The 24813-nt window shown below is 40.9% G+C and overlaps 1 protein-coding gene across 9 annotated transcripts in view; it reads left to right on the top strand.

Moving 5' to 3' along the window:
* The window catches only part of msh3 (mutS homolog 3 (E. coli)), a 131409-nt gene that overhangs the window by 39864 nt on the left and 66732 nt on the right, over nt 1-24813 (top strand). For 6 of the 9 annotated variants that reach the window (XR_016496706.1, XR_016496707.1, XR_016496705.1 and 3 more), the window contains 4 exons: nt 11283-11470; nt 18752-18920; nt 21093-21157; nt 21421-21537. Coding sequence is in view for 6 of the 9 variants with exons in the window: in XM_021606650.3 (XP_021462325.3) it covers nt 11283-11470; nt 18752-18920; nt 21093-21157; nt 21421-21537 (539 nt within the window). In the remaining 3 variants the exon portion in view is untranslated. Of the gene's footprint in view, nt 1-11282; nt 11471-14307; nt 16123-18751; nt 18921-21092; nt 21158-21420; nt 21538-23915; nt 24297-24813 lie in introns of those variants that run through there. The other 3 variants (XM_090238043.1, XM_090238044.1, XM_090238045.1) reach the window with 2 other exon arrangements.

A 24813-nucleotide genomic window follows, 5' to 3' on the forward strand; every position in this document is an offset into this window, starting at 1 on the left:
CTCCATTAGCCGCTGCTAAGGCAGTAGTGTGTAGTGTGTATGCTATTGTGTATGCATGTGTCTGTGCCTATGTTTGTGTTGCTTCACAGTCCCCGCTGTTCCATAAGGTGTTTTTTTAATCTATTTTTTTAAAATAAACTTTTACTGCTTGCTTGAGTTACTTGATGTGGAATAGAGTTCCATGTAGTCATGGCTCTATTTAGTACTGTGTGCCTTCCATAGTCTGTTCTGGACTTGGGGACTGTGAAGAGACCTCTTGTGGCATGTCTTGTGAGGTATGCATGGGTGTCCGTGTCTTTTTTTGTGACACCTGACACTTGACTGAACAGTCATCCAGGTGTGACAAAACTAGGGCCTGTAGGACCTGCCTTGTTTATAGTGTTAAGAAGGCAGAGCAGTGCTCTATTATGGACACACTTCTCCCCATTTTAGCTACTATTGTATCAATATGTTTTGACCATGACAAACCAGGGATACACCAAGCAATTTAGTCACCTCAACGTGCTCAATTTCCACGTTATTACAATATTTAGTTGAGGTTCAGGGTCCCAAATACAATGCTTTTAGTTTTAGAAATATTTAGGACTAACTTATTCCTTGCCACCCACTCTGAAACTAACTGCAACTCTTTGTTGGGTGTTGCAGTCTTTTCAGTCACTGTTGAAGCTGACATGTATAATGTTGAGTCATCCGCATACATAGACACTCTGGCTTTCCTCAAAGCCAGTGGCAATTCATTAGTAAAGATTGAAAAAAGGAATGGGCCTAGACAGCTGTCTTGGGGAATTCCTGATTCTACCTGTATTATGTTGGAGAGGCTTCCATTGAAGAACACCCTCTGTGTTCTGTTAAAGAGTTATCTGTCTATCTACAATATAGCAGAGTGTGTAAGTCATAACACATACGTTTTGCCAGCAGCAGAATATGATCGATAATGTCAAAGGCCGCACTGAAGTCTAACTAGACAACCCCCCACAATCTGTTTATCATCAATTTCTCTCAGCCAATCATCAGTCATTTGTATAAGTGCTGTGCTTGTTGAATGTCCTTCTCTATAAGCATGCTGAAAGTTTGTTGTCAATTTGTTTACGGTAAAATAGGATTGTATTTGGTGAAACACAATCTTTTCCAAAAGTTTACTAAGGGTTGGTTACAGGCTGATTGGTTGGCTATTTGAGCCAGTAAAGGGGGGTTTACTATTCTTAGTTAGCGGAATGACTTTTGCTTCCCTCCAAGCCTGAGGGCACACATTTTACAGTAGGCTTAAATTGAAGATGTGGCAATATCGTCTGCTATTATCCTCGGTCATTTTCCATCCAAGTTGTCATACCCTTGTGGCATGTCATTCATTGATGTGTAAGTGAATTTCATTCCAATGAGACTGTATTCTGCTACAGTACCAAAAAACGTGCATGAAGGTGCCAGTACCCTGTTTACATTTGAAACGTAAATGTGATGCATTTGAATACGTTCTGTGAAGGCGGACAGGTGTAAAGTAAGTTCAATGAAACAATTGGAATTTTAGCTCTTGTAAGCTCATTCTTCCTCACCAAATGCATGTCCAATGTCTCTCTCCCAAACATGTCTCAATGCATCATAGGATGAGGCACTTCTGTTCGATAAAATAGAATATATGTCAGAGATTAAACCTCTCTGAACAGTAGGATTCGTAAATAGTTAGTAACTTCAGTCATTTGAAAACGTAGTTTATCGACTTTCGTCTGACCCTCTATGAAGTGTCTAAGTTGTAGGTACTTAAAATAATATTTGTTGGGTAAGTCAAACTCAGCTTTTATCTGTGGGAACGATTTAAGTGTCCTGAGTAAATAAAAGCATGAGGTCAGCAATACCCTTGGGGGTATCTGTATTAAGAGCAATCGGTGACCAGAGTGATATATGGTCTGGAATCTGCAGATGCCTCCTTGCATCTTTCCAAGCTAAGAGTGTATTATGTATTGTAAAATTGTCAGGTAAGGACTGGATCTTTTCAAAGCTATTAATAAATCGTACGGAAGCTAATGCTCTTGGATGACATGCTATTGATTCCATCCCAACCCAAAGTGAGTGGCGTCTGTCTAGGCACCAACTAATCATGTGCTTGATCTGAGCAGACCAGTAATATAGTTGCAGATTTAGCAAAGATATCCCTCCTGAATTCTTAGGCTTAATTAGTTTGGTAAATTTGATTATTGTTCCAGATATATATAGATATATCAACATTTCTTTTCTAAAAAAGGACTGAGATAGATGGGGATATTTTGGAATAAATAATTTAGCCGAGGAAGGATATTCACCCTGACGGTATTAATCCTGCCAAAAAGAGAGTTTGGTAGGGTAGACCAGTTAATCAGATCCTGTTTAATTTTTGTGAGCAAAGGTATATCATTTGAAGTGAACAGGTCTTTAAGACTTGGAGTAACATATATGCCCAAGTATTTTAAGCCTGTTTCAGTCAATTGGAATGGAGATATTGTTTCTAAATTGATTGTAGAGGGGATATTCAAAGGTAATGCTCATGTTATGACTAGACCTCATTGCCTCAGCCAGTGGTTCTATGACTAACGAGAACAGAGCAGGAGATAAAGGGCAGCCTTGACGACAGCCCCTACCGATATGAAATCTTTCCGATAATTTACCATTTGTGTTAACTGCCGCTGATGGGTCAGAAAAAATACATTTTTGCTAAATTAATAAAATGGTCACCCAGATTAACTTTTTCTAATACAGCATACAGTAATTTACACTCAACTCTATCAAAGGCCTTTTCGGCATCGAGAGAGACAATGAGTGCAGGGTCTTTAATTCTGCCAAGTTGGTTTATGATATTCAGAGCACGTCTCACATTGTCCGTTCCAAATCTGGCTTTGACGAAGCCAGTCTGATCAGGTTTAATGAGGTCTGGAAGTAGGACCTCCGACCTGCGAGCAAGTCTCTTGGCAACTATTTTAACGTCATCTCCGAGCAAACCGATAGGTCTAAACTAAGCGCATTTTAATGGATTTTTGCCCGTTTTAGTATCAGGCTAATGGATGCAGTTTTCCAAGACTCTGGTATGATGCCTCTTTCGAACATAATTTTTTGTAGAACCCTGCCGGGAAGCCATCTAGGCCAGGTGCCTTGCCAGAAGGATTGCCTTAATAGTTTCCCAAACCTTTTCAGGAGTAAAGGGAGCATTTAGTCTATTTCTGTGCTCATCTGATATAGTGGGCAAGGTTACCTTATTCAGATATTTTGTAATTTCGTTGTTCGATCTTGTACATTGTAAAGTATAAAGAGATTTATAGAAGTCGCAAAACTTATTGATAAGCAATGGATCATGAGAAGTGAAGCAATCTGCCGTTCTTATAGACTTAACAAATCTTTCATTTTGTTATTTTTTTAGTTGGTGTGCAAGTAGATGGCTCAGACGGTTACCAAACTCATAATATTTTTGCTTGGTAAAAAAACAATTTTTTTGGGGGATAATGAGAAGAAAAAACAACCGTTTTTTTACGTGTTTTGTATGCTCTAAATTGAGTTTGGCCTTAGCACAAGCTAGTGAATTCCTGTTCGCCTGGGTTGGTTGTTTATGAAAAAGTTCTAAATGCTTTACTTCAAACTCCAATTTTTCCCTATTTTCAATTCTAAGCTTCTTGATTAGGGAGGCTTGGGAAATGATATGACCCCTTTTGGTTGCTTTAGCAGCATCCCAGATAGTTGCAGCTGAGACAGGAGAGAGTTGGTTGTCGAGCCAGTAATGTGATAATTTATATTTTATCACAGAGTAGAATCCTTCATTGTTAAGCAGAGATGTATTAAGTCTCCAATATCTAATTTTGGGACAATTAATAAGATGTTTGTATAAGCCTAAACTAAAACAAAAAATACAAATAAAGTTTAGAAAAACCCCACTGCTGAGTCCCCAAATGAAATGACAGACCCCCAAAACGGTACCTACCCTGTTTTCTGTCACTTTACTAACAGGAAGCCCACTAATGGTTTTAAAGAAGTTAAAAGGTTTCACTGTGTCCTATGTTGAATAAAGGGGAATTAACATAAATCTATGGACATGTGGATGAAAAAGGAATAACCTAAATATTTTAAATTGTCCTAAGCGTTATCGCTATTGCACTCATATGCACGTGCCAGAACAGATACACCATACAATCACATGTAGCCTAGCCTATATAATAAAAAAGACAAAATTGCGGGCCTAAAGTAAATACACCCCTTTGCCTACCTTGAGACCCGACTGACTAAATTAGCAAATTAACAGGAACGTCATTGGGATTTGGCTTATTCATTCCGGGAAAAAAAGAACCTCATTAGTTCTATAAATGAAAAGCTTAGTTACATTACACCACAACGCTTATTAACGATTACTTTGAATACCATTGCATGGTAGATGGTTCCGACCTGAGGTATTCAGCCATCTGCATGTGGTGCATTATTTTGCTAGGGCAAATAAAAGTTACTCACGTTCATGTCTGTACACTGACCATGTGTGCACCCTAATAACACAACTAGCAACCTTCACGGATCTGGGTTCTGTGCCGCTGTAGAGTGGATATTGTCCCGGTAGAAGGTGAGCGCAGACTGGGGATCTTCAAATGTGTGGCTAGCCCCCTGTAAAGTAATCCTCAGTTATCCCGGTGTATCAGGCCAAATCTGACTCCTGCCTTGTGAAGGTGGGCTTTCACATCTTTGTATGCAGCTCTGCGTTTTGCCAGATCTGCAGAGTAATCTGGGAAGATATGGATCCGCTTGCCATTGTAGTTCAGTTGTCCTCTTTCGCGGGAGGTGCGAAGAATGTTCTCTTTGGTCTGGAAGTAATGTAGGTGGACCAGCATTGCTCTGGGAGGGTGACCGTGCAGTGGTTTTACCGCTAGAGTGCGATGTGCCCTGTCGATGACTGGGGGCCGGTCAAACGTCTTTCCGCCAAGGACGTCAAGCAGGAAAGTGGCCATGAACTCGGTAGGATTGCGCCCTTCCGTCCCTTCTGTGATTCCGACCACACGTATGTTCTGTCTCCGGGAACGTGTTTCCTGTTCATCTAGACTAACCTTCAACTTCACGTTCTCGGAGGTAAGCTCGTCGTTTTTGGTTTCCAATTCGGTAAGCCAATTATCTATGTCGGTCAATGGCGTTTCCATATCCTTTATTTTTTGGGTTTGTGTCGCGAAAGTTGTTTGTAGTGTTGCCATAGTTGACTGGACTTCTGTCATAATTTCAGCTCATAGACTTGACACAGAGGAGCGAAGTTCGGTCATGAAATCAGAGCGTAGTGTAGCCATTTCTGCACGGATGGTGACTAGCATCTCAATAGCGTTAGCATCCACCATCTTGTTGCTAGTCTTTGTCGTGTCTTCTTGTTTACCGTTTTCCCAGTTCCGGACATATCCAATAATGTCACCCGAATGTTGCTAGAGTCAGTAGGTGTGCAAAATTAATTATTGTTTTGATAGATAAAAGGTTAAAACATAGAAGTATCAGCCCATAGTGGAGTGGCCTCGGAACACATCTTTACATAGCCATGATGAAACCCTTTTCTTATTTTTATTCAGTTTAGTCACATTATTTCTCAATTTGCAATAAGGCTGCCAATCGGTTGTGCAGCAAGACTTATTTGCCATTCCTTTTGCCTCATACCTCTCAACCATACAATTTTTCAATTCCTCATCAATCCACAGGGATTTAACCGTTTTTACAGTCATTTTCTTAATGAGTGCATGCTTATTAGCAACTGGATTAAGCATATTTCATAAATGTGTCAAGTGCTTTGTCTGTTTGCTCCTCATTACACACGACGGACCAACAGATAATATTTTCGTCAATAACATAGGAATCACAACAACACTTATTGTATGACCTCTTTAACACAAGCTTCAATGCCATACAACTCTCCTTCCATGGCATCCAACTGCTCTTAAATGCAAGTAAAACTAAATACATGCTCTTCAACCGATCGCTACCCACACCTGCCCGCCCGTCCAGCATCACTACTCTGGACGGTTCTGACTTAGAATATGTGGACAACTACAAATACCTAGGTGTCTGTCTGGTTAGACTGTAAACTCTCCTTCCAGACTCACATTAAGTATCTCCAATCCAAAATTAAATCTAGAATCAACTTCCTATTTCGCAACAAAGCATCCTTCACTCATGCTGCCAAACATACCCTTGTAAAACTGACTATCCTACCGATCCTTGACTTCGGCGATGTCATTTATAAAATAGCCTTCAGCTCTACTCAGCAAATTGGATGCAGTCTATCACAGTGCCATCCGTTTTGTCACCTAAGCCCCATATACTACCCACCACTGCGACCTGTATGCTCTCGTTGGCTGGCCCTCGCTTTTCGTCGCCAAACCCACTGGCTCCAGGTCATCTATAAGTCTTTGCTAGGTAAAGCCCCGCCTTATCTCAGCTCCTTGGTCACCATAGCAGCACCAGCATCCAAAAATCACTGAAGCTGGAGACTCATATCTCCCTCACTAACTTTAAGCACCAGCAGATAGTGCAGCTCACAGATCACTGCACATGTTCATAGCCCATATGTAAATAGCCCATCCAACTACCTCATCACCCATACTGTTATATATTTTAATTTAATTTGCTCCTTTGCACCCCAGTATCTCTACTTGCACACTCATCTTCTGCACATCTACACTCCAGTGTTTAATTGCTATATTGTAACTATTTTGCCACTATGGCCTATTTATTGCCTTACCTCCCTTATCCTAGCTCATTTGCACACACTGTATATAGACCTTTTCTATTGTATTATTGACTGCATGTTTGTTTATTCCATGTGTTGTTTTGTGTCGCACTGCTTTGCTTTATCTTGGCCCGGTTGCAGTTGTAAATGAGAACTTGTTCTCAACTAGCCTACCTGGTTAAATAAAGATGAAATAAAAAATATATATAAAATATTATGCCCAGCCTTTGGAACTTTGGTTTTCCTAGATATGGCTATTATATTGTGATCACTACATCTGATGGATCTGGGTGTTGCTTTCAAGCAAATTTCTGCAGCATTAGTAGAGATGTGATCAATACATGTTGATGATCTCATTCCTGTGCTGTTTGTAAATACCCTGGTAGGTTGACTGATAACCTGAACCAGGTTGCAGGCACTGGTTACAGTTTGAAGCTTTTTCTTGAGTGGGCAGCTTGATGAAAGCCAGTCAATATTTAAATCACCCAGAAAATATATCTCTCTGTTGATATCACATACATTATCAAGCATTTCACACATGTTATCAATATGCTGACTCTTAGCACTTGGTGGTCTATAGCAGCTTCCCACCAGAACGCGCAAGGCAGATGAACCTGTAGCCATATTACTTCAACAGTATTTAACATTAGATCCTCTCTAGTCTTTACAGGAATGTGGTTCTGAATATAAACAGCAACACCTCCACCATTGGCATTTCTGTCTTTTCTATAAGTGTTATAGCCTTGTATTGCTACCACTGTATCGTCAAAGGTATTATCTACGTGAGTTTCAGAGTCAGAATATGAATGTCATCTGTTACTAGCAAATTATTGATTTCATGAACCTTGTTTCTTAAGCTACATATGCTTGTGATATTTTTATAATTTTTCTTCAAGGATCCTTACTTGCTTTCATTGTTTTACTGGGAAGCTTAGCAGCAGTAGATGTGCTCATGTTATTTATGTTAGTGCAGGGTGAGCTGCTCATAGTGGACTTACTCCTAGGGCACACCAGCTTAGTGCTAACAGTATAAATCTGGTTCATAGGCACATGATTACTGCATATAATAACTGTAGGATCAGTAGAGGCATTCAGGGCAGATAAAGGGACATACAATAGGTTACTTATATTGTGTCTACTGATGCCCCTGGTGTAATGTACAATTGCTGAAGCATTATGACAACTCTGTGTCACAATGGTAGGGATTAGCTGAGCTGGGCTTGAGTCATTGATAAATCATTGTCTCAAAGCAGCCTTATAGTTCTGTGAAAGGATCCAGGATCCCAAATGATTTGGGTGGATCCCATCCTCCTTATAAAACGTGTTTTGTTTCCAAAGGTATCGAAATTGTCAACAAAAGTTACACCCATTGAGCTGCAACAATCACGTAGCCAGTTGTGAAGAGAAAGAATCCTGCTAAAGCGTACAATGCTGCGATTCAGAGATAGCGGATATGGTAAGGATATGATGGGTCTTTTGTTAGTGTTTAGAGAATCAATCAACTCTTTAAAATCCAGTTTCAACTTTTCAGAACTGCCCTTCATAATGTCATTAAAACCCACATGGACTACGATATAATCGATTTCCTGGCATAGTGCATTCGAGAGCAGGAGAGTAATGTCATTTACTCAAGCTTTGTCATAAAACATTGTTTTTGCACCAGGAACGGTCACATTTCTTACCATGGAGCTGCCCGGAATCACTTTTGGTGAGAAGGACGAGGAAATCCTCGGCAGGTAAACAATTTCCGCAATGGAACTCCGAGTGATCTGGTTTGTCCTGAAACAGTGCGTAATAGATACAGCTCCTACAGCGCTGGAAACGTTATTTCTCCAGACAAAACTCATCTGGTACCAACTTCGTTAGCTTGATGGCTAGCAGCTTAGCGTCTCTGTCAAGCAGGCTTAAACCGGTCTGTTAACCAGTTGGATTTAGGGGGCGCTATTTTAATTTTTGGATGAAAAACGTTCCCATTTTAAACAAGATATTTTGTCACGAAAAGATGCTCGACTATGCATATAATTGACAGAAGACACTGACGTTTCCAAAACGGCAAAGATATTGTCTGTGAGTGCCACAGAACTGATGTTACAGGCGAAACCCAGATAAAAATCCAACCAGGAAGTGCCGCATTTTTTGAAACCGCCTCATGCCAATGACTCCTTATATGGCTGTGAATGAGCTACGAATGAGCTTACGTTTTCCACGTTTTCCCCAAGGTGTCTACAGCATTGTGACGTCTTTTTAGGCATTTCCCTTGAAGCATGGCTGTAAGGGACCATATATGGCATGTGGTCACATGGTGTCTCCCGCAGAAAACCTTGCGTAAAATACTGAGGTAGCCATTTTTCCAATCGCTTCTTATGAGAAACCAACTGCCTTGACGGATATATTATCAAATATATTTGTTAAAAACACCTTGAGGATGGATCCTAAACAATGTTTGCCGTGTTTCTGTCGATATTATGTAGCTAATTTTGAAAAAAGTTTGGCGTTATAGTTGTAGCATTTTTCGGTCGATTTCTCAGCCAAGCATGATGAAGAAACGGGAGCTTTTTCACCTACAAAAATAATATTTTTGGAAAAAAGGAACATTTGCTATCTAACTGGTAGTCTCCTGAGTGAAAGAATCCGAAGTTCTTCAAAGGTAAATGATTTAATTTGGTTGCTTTTCTTATTTTTGTGAAAATGTTGCCTGCTGCCAGCAGAGCATAGCATTATGTCATGATAAACTTACACAAATGCTTGTCTAGCGTTGGCTGTAACGCATATTTTGAAAATCTGAGATGACAGTGTTGTTAACAAAAGGCTAAGCTTGTGTTTGAATATATTTATTTCATTTCATTTGCGATTTTCATGAATAGGAAAAGTTTTTAGGGGTATTTATGTCCGTTGCGTTATGCTAATGCGTTTGAGTCTATGATTACGCTCCCGGATACGGGTTTGCTCGTCGCAACTGGTTAAGCAGCATTCCGGGACAAGAAATAGCGGTCCTTGCTGTTAAAAGCAAACTGTGTTGGGAAATCGATGCAAAAACATGTTCTGTATTCGTATTTAATGAATATCGGTTTTGTTTCAATCAAAATTAACAAACCGAGTGTTTTCCAGCATACACTGTTCAGCTGCGCACTCTGATGACGTGTGACGACATGATGTGCAACAAGTACGGACACATCTGTCCTCAGTGATTCTCTCCACAGAACAAAGGGACAGATTGTAATTTATAACCCAGCCCTAGCCTGTGGTTGACCAAATAGGATACCTTGCAATAAAACTGGACCAATGGCCAAATAACAAGTATCCTATTTCAGGCTCAATGTGAAGACAAATTCCTTCCATGTCTCTGACCCATTGCTCATTATTTCCCTATTACAGAAAAAACTATATTTCCATTGATCGTTAGTACTCTATTGACTTTTAGTCCTCTTGACCTTTAGGCTTCTTGACCTTTAGTCCTCTGTATTTATCTTGAAATATTCTTACACTTGTCAGCCCAACAGTCAAGACAGTCAAGACTGTTGGGCTGTTGGGCTGCAGAGAAGCCTCCCCTTTACAGACCATTCTGTTCCTTATATAGCTGATTCCAAGAATGCTCAGTCATGGCTGGTTCAACCCCTCCCATATAGATTGGGGAGCACCATAAGCCACTTTGGATTCATCCTCTGGTCATCTGCCTCTGGTGTGGTCTCCCAGATGCCAGGACAATTAGGAATACTGTGGCCTTTTTTCTGTTCCTCCAGGCTTTCTCATTGACACCCACCACATCTCATCTATAGAATGCCAGCTGTAGGTTTTTAGGCTCTCCTCAGTTCACACAAACATTTAATAGAACAGAAATGTCTTACTGTTTAGTTAAGTATATAATTGTAGTTAAGTATATAATTGTCAAATATCCAACAAATCAGGTAAATATGTAATTTTTCTATCACATATTGTAATCCAAACCCAACCTTAATTTACTCGTTGTGATGCACTGACGTTCCAAACTCTGTTTTAGACGAGGTTAACTTCATTACCAAAATGATCCTATTACACTTTTGTAGTGAATTTTGACACTAGATTAAATTATTCTGACTTATATTGATGCCACATAGGCTGTTTTCAAAGGGAGGGTTACTTCCTTACTTTACAGGTTAGTGTGTGTGTCCTAAGACCTACTTTCCACCTTCCACTTCAATTGAACATCTGCTCATGTCCGCACAGGGTTCCACGTCTGCACACCACCTAGGAAAAGTGTCCTGCTGACACAGAGATTTCGGAAGCCCGTGCGGACATGTGTGGAAGGTAGCGGACATTCGATATTGCATAATTTCATTCGAGCCGACCTAATAGCGCGGAAGCGTAAGATGTAAATTAGGCTTAACAGCTGTCATATCAGTATTAGATGAGAGTGAGGAATTTACATCTCATCTCTCTCCCCACACACACATACTCTTGTTTTATATATGATCTAATTTATACATTCTTAGTTATGTCAATGATATTACCTCACCACAGGGAAATATATGAAAGATGAATTGAGTTTTAATATCAAACGCACACATTACATTCTAATGACCCATGTGTTTGCATGTGTGTGTTCCAGTGTTCCACCCAGGAGTTCTACCTCATCAGCAGCAGTCTTTCTCGGCTGGGGGTGGAACTACAGGCTCTGCTCCCATCCATCCAATCACAGCTCAGCTCCTCTCTGCTCCGAGGACTCCTATTGGACACACCTGAACTGCTGGCTCCCGCTCACAACTTTCTCAAAGTCCTCAACGAGAAGGCTGCCAAGTGAGTCACCACAGTGTGCGTGTGTGTGTTAGGCTTGAGTGGTATACCGTAAACTGGGGTATTTGGAAATAGCCATGGGATGGTTTTTTAATACCGTTGAAACTATTTATTTTAAGTTTTTCAATACATCTTAATATTTGTAGCTACTTTTTTAGTAAATACATGCAGTCAACCTGTGCAATACGTTAGGAAATAAAGCAGATCGCACTGATCATTTCACCTGCCACATTGTTTTACATTATGAAGCTTACCGTAGTTCCCCAGAATATTTGAGCCAGTTATGTCTTTGTTTGTAAATATCACAACGAAAGAAAGCGGGAGCAGGTGCGTCCAGCTGTGTATTGACAGGGGTGCCGTTTTATATTGAAAGTGTTTTTTTTGTTGCTTTAATAGAGTGATCAGGGGCGTGCAACTTTTAGTTTTCCTTCACAGAAAATACATTAGTACAACACATTTAGTAGAAAATGACAACAGAAGTGCAACGCTTATTTGGCTGGCAGCCACCCAAGTAAATGAGCTCACAATGAAAAGTATTTTTTGCAAAAAGTTACATGGCCAAAATAAGAATTTGTTCTTAATTGACATGCCTAGTTAAAAAAAGTATTCAGACCCCTTCTCTTTTTCCACATTTTCTTACGTTACAGCCTTATTCCAAAATGGATTAAATAAAACATGTTCCGCAACAATCTACACACAATACCCCATAATGACAAAGCAAAACAGATTTTTAGAAATAAAAATAAATAAAATGAAATATCACATTCACGTTGCTATGAGACTCATAGGGTAGCCTAGTGGTTAGAGCGTTGTACTAGTAACCGAAAGGTTGCGAAAGGAGCTGACAAGGTACAAATCTGTCGTTCTGCCCCTGAACAGGCAGTTAACCCACTGTTCCTAGGCCATCATTGAAAATAAGAATTTGTTCTTAACTGACTTGCCTAGTTAAATAAAGGAAAAAAGAAAAAAGTGCATCCTGTTTCCATCGATCATCCTTGAGATGTTTCTACAACTTAATTGAAGTCCACCTGTGGTACATTATATTGATTCGACATGATTTGGAAAGGCACACACCTGTCTATATAAGGTCCCGCAGTTGACAGTGCATGTCAGAGCAAAAACCAAGCCATGAGGTTGAAGGAATTGTCCGTAGAGCTCAGAGACGGGATTGTGTCGAGGCACAGATCTGGGGAAGGGCACCAAAACATTTCTGCAGCATTGAAGGTCCCCAAGAACACAGTGGCCTCCATCATTCTTAAATGGAAGAATGAGAGCTGGCCACCGGACCAAGCTTTGCAATCGGAGGAGAAGGGTCTTGGGCAGGTAGCTCCAGAGTTCCTCTGTGGAGATGGAAGAACCTTCCAGAAGGACAACCATCTCTGCAGCACTCCACCAATCAGGTGTTTATGGTAGAGTCGCCAGACAGAAGCCACTCCTCAGTAAAAAGGCACATGATAGCCTGCTTGGAGTTTGCCAAAATGCACCTACAGGACTCAGAGCATGAGAAACACGTTTCTCTGGTCTGATGAAACCTCTTTGGCCTGAATGCAAAGAGTAACTTCTGGAGGAAACATGACACCATCCTTATGATGAAGCATGGTGTTGGCAGCATTATACTGTGGGGATGTTTTTCAGCGGCAGGGACTGGGAGACTAGTCAGGATTGAGGGAATGATGAATGGAGCAAAGTACAGTGAGATCCTTGATGAAAACCTGCTCCAGAGCGCTTAGGACCTTAGACACACACTCAAGACAATGCAAGAGTGGCTTCGGGAAAAGTCTCTGAATGTCCTTGAGTGTCCCAGACAGAGCCCGGACTTGAACCCGATCGAACATCTCTGGAGAGACCTGAAAATGGCTGTGCAGCAACACTCCACAACCAACCTGACAGAGCTTGAGGATATTGAGGATATGCAGAGAAGAATGGGAGAAAATCCCCAAACACAGGTGTGCCAAGCTTGTATCATCATACCCAAGAAAACTCGAGGCTGTAATCAATGCCAAAGGTTCTTCAACAGAGTACTTTGTAAAGGGTCTGAATACTTATGTAAATGTAACATTTCAGTTTTTATTTTTGTTATAATTTTGCAAATATTTATCAAAACCTGTTTTCGCCTTGTCATTATGGGGTATTGTGTGTAGATTGATGAGGGAAAAAAGCAATTTCAGCCATTTTAGAATAAGACTAACGTAACAAAAAGTGCATAAAGTCAAGGGGTCCGAATACTTTACTGAATGCACTGTACCTCAGCCTTGTCTTGATTTAGCTGGTGGTTGTGAGCCATCCAAGTATTTAAATCACAAATACAGTCAAATTTTTCTGTGGAGCTAAAATCCTCTGGTGACAGAGAAATGTAAAGTTTGGTATCGCCTGTAGCAGTGAAAAGCATCTAGATTAATTTTCTTCAGAAGGGGTTTCACCATAGCAGTTTTTAGTGCAGTGGGAAAAGTACCTGTGAACAGGGAGTGATTAACAATAGCTTGCACTTTTTCAGATATGCAATTAAAAACTGTTTTGAATAAGGAGGTAATGGGAGGTAGAAGGCTTAAGTTGATATTTCACTTTCCTTAGCATGTCTGTGTCAACCAGGGAAAATAAATTCATAGTGCCTTTTCGTGGTATGCTAGGGCATATGTCATCAAACTTCTCATCAAGATCTTATTATTAATCTTGCATTATTATTATGATGATTTTTAGTGATGAAGTTAGAAAAATGAGCCCATCTGGCATTTCTAAATGCATTGATATACACTGCTCAAAAAAATAAAGGGAACACTAAAAAAACACATCCTAGATCTGAATGAATGAAATATTCTTATTAAATACTTTTTTCTTTACAGAAAAGAAAATTGATGTGCTCAATTCGATTCAGGTCTGGGGAACGGGCGGGCCAGTCCATAGCAGCAATGCCTTCCTCTTGCAGGAACTGCTGACACACTCCAGCCACATGAGGTCTAGCATTGTCTTGCATTAGGAGGAACCCAGGGCCAACCGCACCAGCATATGGTCTCACAAGGGGTCTGAGGATCTCATCTCGGTACCTAATGGCAGTCAGGCTACCTCTGGCGAGCACACGGAGGGCTGTGCGACCCCCCCAAAGAAATGCCACCCCACACCATAACTGACCCTCCGCCAAACCGGTCATGCTGGAGGATGTTGCAGGCAGCAGAACGTTCTCCACGGCGTCTCCAGACTGTCACGTCTGTCACATGTGCTCAGTGTGAACCTGCTTTCATCTGTGAAGAGCACAGGGCGCCAGTGGCGAATTTGCCAATCTTGGTGTTCTCTGGCAAATGAAAAACATCCTGTACAGTGTTGGGCTGTAAGCACAACCCCCTCCTGTGGACGTCGGGCCCTCATACCACCCTCATGGAGTCTGTTTCTGACCGTTTGAGCAGACACATCCACATTTGTGGCCTGCTGGAGGTCATTTCAAATCAAATCAAATTTTATTTGTCACATACACATGGTTAGCAGATGTTAATGCGAGTGTAGCGAAATGCTTGTGCTTCTAGTTCCGACAATGCAGTAATAATCAACAAGTAATCTAGCTAACAATTCCAAAACTACTACCTTATAGACACAAGTGTAAGGGGATAAAGAATATGTACATAAAGATATATGAATGAGTGATGGTACAGAGCGGCATAGGCAAGATACAGTAGATGGTATTGAGTGCAGTATATACATATGAGATGAGTATGTAAACAAAGTGTCATAGTTAAAGTGGCTAGTGATACATGTATTACATAAAGATGCAGTAGATGATATAGAGTACAGTATATACATATACATATGAGATGAATAATGTAGGGTATGTAAACATTATATTAGGTAGCATTGTTTAAAGTGGCTAGTGATATATTTTACATCATTTCCCATCAATTCCCATTATTAAAGTGGCTGGAGTTGAGTCAGTGCTCTGGCAGTGCTCCTCCTGCTACTCCTTGCACAAAGGCGGAGGTAGCGGTCCTGCTGCTGGGTTGTTGCCCTCCTACGGCCTCCTCCACGTCTCCTGATGTACTGGCCTGTCTCCTGGTAGCGCCTCCATGCTCTTGACACTACGCTGACAGACACAGCAAACCTTCTTGCCACAGCTCCATCCTGGATGAGCTGCACTACCTGAGCCACTTGTGTGGGTTGTAGACACCGTCTCAAGCTAACCCCTAGAGTGAAAGCACCGCCAGCATTCAAAAGTGACCAAAACATCAGCCAGGAAGCATAGGAACTGAGAAGTGTGGTCCCCACCTGCAGAACCACTCCTTTATTGGGGGTGTCTTGCTAATTGCCTATAATTTCCACCTGTTGTCTATTCCATTTGCACAACAGCATGTGAAATTTATTGTCAATCAGTGTTGCTTCCTAAGTGGACAGTTTGATTTCACAGAAGTGTGATTGACTTGGAGTTACATTGTGTTGTTTAAGTGTTCCCTTTATTTTTTTGAGCAGCGTATATCTCTCAGAATATCATAATGGCCCTGCAAATTTGACTTTCTCCACTTCTGCTCTGCCTTTCTGCACTTTCTCTTTAATTTATTAGTTTCCTCACTCATCCAAGGGGCTTTCCGTTTGGACGTGGCCTTTTCCAACTTTACTAGAGCTTTGGCATCAATTGTTGTTATTAAAGTTATCAAATAAATCATCACAAAAGGAAGGCAGAATATGTGATGGAGCATTGTTCATACATAGGGTTGCACATTTTGGAGAATATTCATAGGTGGAAACTTTTCTTGGGAATTAATGGGAATATATGGGAATTAACGGGAATATATGCACATTAACCTCTTAGAACTACCCATCCAGGATCCGGTAGAATTGTCATCAACTACACTAATTAGCATAGTGCAACGGCCAAATAATCTTACTAGAAAATATTCATATTCATGAAATCACAAGTGAAATATAGCGAAACACAGCTTAGCCTTTGTTAATCACCCTGACGTCTCAGATTTTGAAATTATGCTTAACAGCCAAAGCAAGACAAGCGTTTGTGTAAGTTTATCGATAGCCTAGCATAGCATTATGTCCAGCTAGCAGCAGGAAGCTTGGTCACGAAAATCAGAAAAGCAATCAAATTAACCGTTTACCTTTGATGATCTTCGGATGTTTTCACTGACAAGACTCCCAGTTAGACAGCAAATGTTCCTTTTGTTCCATAAAGATTTATTTTTATACCCAAAATACCTCCTTTTGTTGGTCACGTTATGTTGAGAAATCCACCGGAAATAGCGGTCACGACAATCCAAATTATATCCATAATATCGACAGAAACATGGCAAACGTTTTTTATAATCAATCCTCAAGGTGTTTTTAAAATATCTATTCGATAATATGTCAACCGGGACAATTGACTTTTCAGTAGGACCGAGAGGAAAAATGGCTGCCTCTTGTCTTTTACGCAAGAATCACTCTGAGAGCCCTCAGCTGGCCACTTACGCAATGTGGTCCTTTACGCTCATTCTTCAACATAAAGGCGTGAAACTACGTCTAAAGGCTGTAGACACATTAGGGAATACGTAGAAAAAGGAATCTGGTTGATATCCCTTTCAATGGCCAATAGGGTTGCATAGGAACACAACGGTTTCAAAATATGAGTCACTTCCTGATTGGATTTTTCTTAGGCTTTCGCCTGCAATATCAGTTCTGTTATACTCACAGACAATATTTTTACAGTTTTGGAAACTTTAGTGGTTTCTATCCTAAGCTGAATTGAAATGTTTCTGTCTCCATATAATATGGTAAATAAAATCAGCAAAGAAATGTACGTCCTCTCACTGTCAACTGCTTTGGGAGAGGGGTGGTCGCTGCTCCTGCTGACTCCATTCAAGGGTGCGGGCTTCTGTTATGAATTCGATGAATGGTGAGTGGAGGAGTTAAGCGCAGAGAGCAGGTATTTCCGTACGTGGATATTTTATTCCAAAGACAGCGGAGACACGGACATGCAAAACACAAGGGTGCATGAAACAACCCGTCCAAAATACACAGGACTAAAACTGTCCGGAAAAGAGAGAACAAAAGGAAAGGGAATCGATGGTAGCTAATAGGCCGGCGACGACGACCGCCGAGCGCCGCCCGAACAGGAAGAGGCACCATCTTCAGCGGGATTCGTGACAGCCTGTAGGACTTGCCTTGTTGATAGTGTTGTTAAGAAGGCAGGGCATCGCTTTATTATAGACAGACTTCTCCCCATCTTAGCTACTACTGCATTAATATGTTTTGACCATGACAGTTAACAATCTAGTGTTTCTCCAAGCAGTTTGGTCACCTCAACTTGCTCAATTTCCACATTATTTATTACAAGATTTAGTTGCGGTTTAGGGTTTAGTGAGTGTTTTGTTCCAAATACAATGCTTCTAGTTTTAGAAATATTTAGGACTAACTCATCCCTTGCCACCCACTCTGAAATGAACTGCAGCTCTTTGTTGAGTGTTGCAGTCATTTCAGTTGCTGTAGTAGCTGATGTGTATTGCGTTGAGTCATCCGCATACATAGACACTCTGGCTTTACTCAACGTTGGTGGCATGTCGTTAGTAAAAATGTAAAAAAGCAAGGGGCCTAAACAGCTACCCTGGGGAATTCCTGTTTCTAACTCGGTTATAATTTAGAGGCTTATTATAGCAGGGGGTGTAAAGCATAACACATACTTTTTCCAGCAGCAGACTATGATCAATAATGTTAACAATGAGGTAAGGTATGGCGGAAGTTTATGCAATGAGGCTTTATAGACAAAAAGAGCGCACTGCATCGATCTTCGACACTTCAAAGAGGGCCAGCCTACTTTCTAATATAACATGTAATTGATGTGTACTGAACATATCACCCGTAATAAAGCGCAATGCGCTATGATAAACTACATCCAATGGCTTCGATACATTCATATAGACGATATCGCTATAGTTAATAACCGGAATGAATGTTGACTTAATTATTTGTTTTCTGCTATTTAATGAAAGACAGGACCTGTTCCTATAGATGGGGTATATATTAATTCTTAATTTAACTAATTCATCAACTTGTTTTTTGAAAGATAGCTTTTTGTCAATCCAGATGCCCAGATATTAATAAGTGGGCTCCATCCAAATCAGACACATTTTTACGTAATTTGGTAAATAACATACTTGGTTTTACCTGTATTAAGTACCAATTTCAGTTCATCAAAGGTTTTCTGTTGTGAAATAAAGGCAGATTGAAGCTCTGACCGAGCTTGGTCAGCTGTGGGGCAATGGCATACACCACAGTATCATCTGCATACAGGTGAAAGTAAAAAAATGTGTGTGTGTGTAGGTCAGGGGATAAGAGGGAGCTGTTCTGTGACCTATCGGGCTTCCCAGTGCTCCAGGAGAGGAGAGTCGAGATCCAATCGGTTCTGACTGAGATACAAGACCACCGGACAGAGGTCCGATACACACTCAGGACCCCCACACTGGACTACGTCAGAGTCAGTGGACAAGAGGTAACATAGAGAGAGAGACTATGTGTTGTGTGTGACAGAAGCTGCGGGTGGACAGGGGAGTGTGTGTCTGTTTGTGTTAGGCGGAGACTAATATAATTTTAGCCATATTCCCACTACAAGATATGAAGGAGAGTCTGAGGATAGGAGTGGCGAAAGATAATTCTACTTTTCAATTCACATTACAGCCTTGCCTTTCGTTGTGGCTGGCAATGTGACATACTTGGTCCGCAGCTCAAAATTACAATTTTACAATTAAAAACTAAAAATTGTGTTTTAATTGAGAAACAGGCATTGGTCTGAAGCCAATAAAGATAGGAAATTCACTTGAGCACCACAATGCCTACTCCACCCATGCTCAGCCAAGGTTCTCCAGCACACAACTTTGACTTACTACAGTAGCTATGTTGGTCTATTGTAGACAAAAGCACAGTTGCTTTAACAGCATGTATTCATCAAGTAGCGTTAAATTCACACGTTGGATGGCTTACAGCTGCAAAGGCTTACACAATGCCACCCTACATACAGCGAGCTCAACCCTGTTTTTGTCCAATCGCAGTTGTTGTCTGTTTTAAGGGTTTTACTTTTTTCATCTTTTTTCCAGTATTTTTTTTTTTTACCATATGACCTAATTATTAATTTAATCCCACATAAAAATGTTTCTACAGCTGATTTATTACTATGTCCTGCGCTAAAACTAGGATCCGGAGTTGGTTAGGTTAGCATACTACCAGATCAGGAAAAACCCCACCACCACTCTGGGACCTGTGGTTCCACCTCTGAAATCACACAATGTTACAAATTAAACAACATATCCTATTTGTATGCTCTATATTTTCCATGTTTTTGGTGGTGGGGATGGACTTCCATAGTTTTACGAGGCTCTGTGCAGCCGGCGGCTACTGCGACAATTTCAGAATGTAACAGGCACTTAAGGAAAAAATCTATAAAACAAGTCTCAAATATTAGGAAAATGTCTATACATTTCAACTGTTTAAAAAAACATTGCACTGCTATTACCATTTATATTGTTGGAGTGTTAACTCAATGAGACAATTCTGTTTACACTGCCCTGCTTCAAGTGGTTGGGCGAGTGTCATGCGCTACTTCCAGAGATAGTGGTCGAGACGTAGCAAGTACGCAAGTTTGCATTTGAGTAATATGTGTAGCCTATGGTATTTTTACAAAAAGTTTACTAAGTGTGAAGAGGCCTTTTGTGTAGGTGGCTGAGTCACAGTGGTGATCTAATTTAGGCGTGTGTGTATGTTTGCGAGAAAAGCTGCGGGTGAATAGGTGAGTGTATGTGTTTGTGTTAGGCGGGCACTGATGGCCTCATTTTCTGTAGGTGGCTAGGTCACAGTTGGGATCTGATTTTAGTTGTGTATGTGTGTCTGACTTTTTAACTGCTTAAATGTAACCTAATGTAATTCCCCAAAGTAATTATTTATCATAAGAGGGCCATAAACCAGGGTTTCCCAAACTTAACCCTTAACACTACACAGCTGATTCAAATAATCAAAGCTTGATGATGAGTTGTTTGTTTGAATCAGCTATGTAGTGCTACAGCAAAAACCAAAATGTGCACCCAAAGTAGGCCCCAGGACCGAGTTTGGGAAAACCTGCCACAAACAATAATTATTAATGCTGCAAGAAAGGTTCAAATCTCACCTTACTGGTAAAAAAAATAGTTATACATTGCTGAGGTGTAGTCACTTTTGAAGACACAAGCTCAAGTACACAGTACAAATATGAAAATAGGGTTCAGCCAGGAGTTGATGGACAGTCGGAAGAGCGAATGAAATGGTAGGAGGGACATCCTAGCTTCAAATGGTGTCAGATTTCACATCCTGCGTCACACAGGCAGAAGAGACAAAATCCTTTCTGAAAGAATCAGGGCTACCTCTCAATGCAAGCCATTTCGATCTGTGGTGTCCACATATCGATTTATAAGCGCAAATGTCTGTCCTAACCGGTACCAGAACCACGCAGGTCCCCAAAACAGGGGACTTTACATCTTTAAGGCTTGTTTGTGTGTTTTAATCAAATTGACGTTGTCTCTGTCTGCAGGCAAGTTATTTATCTCCCCTCCTGTTCTACCTTCTAAACTCTCTCCATCCTTCTCTCTCCCCCTACATCCCTCTCTTCCTGCTTCCCTCTTTGCCTCCCCCATCCCAGTTCTTGATAGAGGTAAAGAACTCTATGGTGTCTGTGGTTCCGTCCGACTGGGTTAAGATCAGCAGGTGAGAACACAGAGAGGACAGAGACGGGAGTTTTACACATTTTGTCACATTTTATTTATCTGTTCTAATCAGTGTTGTCTCTTCCTGTTATGTCTACCTTTCCCCTCTGTCTCATTTCTCTGACCACCGTCTTGTAAGATAGAGGTCCTGACAGGAAATTGTGATATTTTTTTTAGCTGGGAAATTAAATTAAAGGCCATGATCTATGACTGAGGATGAATTGCTCTCTCTCCCCCTCCCTCCTTCCCCCTACTCCCTTCAAGTACTAAGGCAGTGAGTAGGTACCAGTCTCCGTACCTGATAGGAAGATGTAGGAGTCTGTCCCAGCTCAGAGAACAGCTGCTCATCGACAGCCAGAAAGAATGGACTAACTTCCTACAGTATGTATCCTTTATTCATCACCTACAGTACATCAATTTCATGTTGTTGACATCCATCCAAAGTGGGGAGAGGGTTGATGTGTAAAACAGCAGAAATTCCAATGGGAGGTATAAGACCTAGTTTAAAGGGGCTGCATGTAACATTTCCACCGGCAACTAACACCAACTGTCAATTACATATCAATAGTAGCAAAGTTCTAGAAAGAGTAAAACATACTTTTTAGAACACCGCACAACGCAGCTAATTAGCATTTCACTTCTAATTAGCATTTTTACTGGTTCTACAAGCCAGTCCAGCTGATAAGGTAAGAAGCAGTAATAAGCCATTTTAGGTGTTTTAAAGTGACCTTAAAAAAAAAACGCATGAAAAAATCTCATTTAAAGACATCCTTCCCGCCAACCCGCCATGTCAGGTCTCCTGGCACCTCCACTCCTATGAGGGACAGCTCCCCAAATACCAGTCAAAGCTCTTCTCTGTCCTGGCACCACAATGAAGGAACAAGCTCCTTCCTAAAATCCAGACAGCAACCCTGCCCATCTTCCAAAAATGTCTCTTCAAAAGCCTCTTGGTTTAACCCCCAAGCACTCCCTTGCACTAACACTTGCACTTTATTTTCTTACTATCACTGATTGTGCTAATAGCTGTACTTGGAGGAAAGTTTTACTTGCAGCGACTGTGATATGCATATGGTTTACCTACCTTAATGTAACAGTATTTCTTCCGTCGCTCTCCTCGCCACAATGTGGGTTGAACCCTGCACACATCAACAACATTCACCCTCGAAGCACTGTTACCTATCGCTCCACAACAACTACTTCAAGGTCTTGGAGTGAGTGACTAGGGCTGTTGCGGTGACTGTATTACCGCCACACCGACAGTCATGAGTCATGACCGCAGTAAAATTCCATGTCACGGGAATCTCCTCTTATGCACTCTGGACAAGCTTTGGTAGTACCCAACTTGGTAATGACCATCAGGTCCTAATGGCCTGGTACACGGGGCTCTATTGTTTCTCTAACCATTGGTATCAATGCAAATGCAATCGAAAATCACATCAAACATTTATCATCAAAACAGTATCATGCTTTTAAAACTCACCTCGCTGTGCTGATCAATTTCAGTGTAAAAAATGGTTGTTGTGGATGTTTTTTCAAAGTCTAACAGAACGAAATGGACAGCGCTTCCTAAGGTGATGATTAATTTAAAACACCCACACGCATATTAGAGTTTATGCATAGGCTTATGAGCCTAAGCCCCCCCCCCACCAAAAAACAAACTTTGATTAATGATTGTGCCGTTATACAATACATAGCCTACCACATAGTACCCATGCCAGACAAACAAAACTGATTTAAGACGGTACATAATAGGTCTAGCCCAGTGGGGGGGCTTGCTTGTCTGCATTTATTTTGACATTAATACGTGTCACATATCAGTTTGCCAATGAATCCGCATACAAACATGGTCTCTTTGTTTTCTTGAGTAAAACAGCTCCAAAATGCAGGTGTTTCAGCCTAGCTCAGTTCTTTCTGTGGTGGTGTGGCAAGCCAGCAGAAAATACAGAGCGTTGAGCTGTGATTGGCACTGTTCTGTCACTCATGGGGACACTACGTCACCGCCAAGTCTAAGGATTGAGCTAGAAACTTGTAGCCCCTTGGATGCTGCCATAGAGTTACATTAGAAGTGCCCATCCAAGAAGGCTCAAGGTCATTGGCCACAGATAAAAAATCTTCAAATCACATTATATGTACTTAAGCAAGTCAGCCATATCAGCTTTGTTTTTTTTTAAAGGCAGTAAATGAGGCTGAATTAACTGTTTCGCTGCCAGACAAGGTACCACTGATAGCCAGATGTAACAGTGGTAAGGTATTGGGACTGCTGTTGGGACAGCATTATGTAGGCCCTAACAGTTTGCGGGCACCGTTTGTCACTGTTATAGTGCACTTAATGTATTGTTTAGTGTTGTGTTGTCTAGTGGCTTTGCTGGCATGCATCCCACTTTTCTATATTTTTTTTGCCCCACCAAGATTTACATGCTAAAATCGCCTCTAGTCTAGCCTATTCTCGAAAATTAAACAAATTTGAATAATAATAAAGTGTAGGCTGTATTTTTATTTATACTGGATGGACTTAATGCTTTCTATCCAGCAGTCTGGGAGAGAACGCATAGCCCTGGGCAACGCTGTTGGTTCATTGATTGTGCAGGGCAGCCTACAGAGTTAGCCTACAATTATAGTACATTTGTATTTGATTTTGAATAGCCTAGTAATAGGGCATTTTTTAAATTTTCAAAACTAAAATGAATTTAATTTTAGCCATACAGAATATCTCACTGTGCATTTCCATCTCCTCCTCTCTCTCCTTTATTCCTTTCTAGAGTGCTCAGAGGGGCTGTCAACAGTTTAGTGAAATATGTTTTCGTACGAAAACATGTTACTATCGATGTTCCCGAACAGATTTCACTTGGTTTCCCAAATTAAGCACTGAGTAGCAGCAGGAACAGGGTTGGAGCAGCTCATATGAAGCACATACTTCGCTCTAAAACTGAAGTAGCCTACTCGGCATCATTGACGATCCCTCAGACGATCCCGCAGGTGAAGAAGCTGGATGTGGAGGTCCTGGGCTGGCTTGGTTACATGTGGTGCCACTCCTGTCAGGTGGATGGATTATTTTGGCAAAGGAGAAATGCTCACTGACGGGGATGTAAACAAATTTGTGCACAAAATTTGAATTAAATAATATTTTTGTGTGTATGGAACATTTCTGGGATCTTTTATTTCAGCTCATGAAACATGGGGAACCACACTTTACATGTTGTGTTTATCTTTTTGTTCAGTATATCGAAATACATTTTACATATTAGTAAAGACAAGATTAAATTGAGTATAGTCTGATGGGTAAAAATATGATCACTTGGAGTGAACAGATGTGCAGCTTAAGGCAAGGAACAGAGCGCAAGCTTTGTGACTTTCAAATCATTAATAGTCGCATCATGCAGCTGTCGTGGAATTATTCTAATCAAAAGGAGACTTTTAGATTTCTTCAAAACAATCAAACTTTATTATTTATTTACTGCAGTAACGGAGCTTGTCAATGACCCACCTGTACAGTAAGTGATTTGTTGAGAGCCCAAACAGCAGAACTAAGCCACAGCATTTTATAACAAAGTCCCTCCTCCTGGATATTCATGACAAATCACAGATGAGAGAATTTATACAAAGGTACATTTTGCTCTCATGCAACATACGTCAAGATTTACATGGCGCTAAATATCT

This window comes from Oncorhynchus mykiss, chromosome 6 (genome assembly GCF_057628025.1).
Source record: "Oncorhynchus mykiss isolate SJ-2025 chromosome 6, ASM5762802v1, whole genome shotgun sequence".
NCBI lineage: Eukaryota > Metazoa > Chordata > Actinopteri > Salmoniformes > Salmonidae > Oncorhynchus > Oncorhynchus mykiss.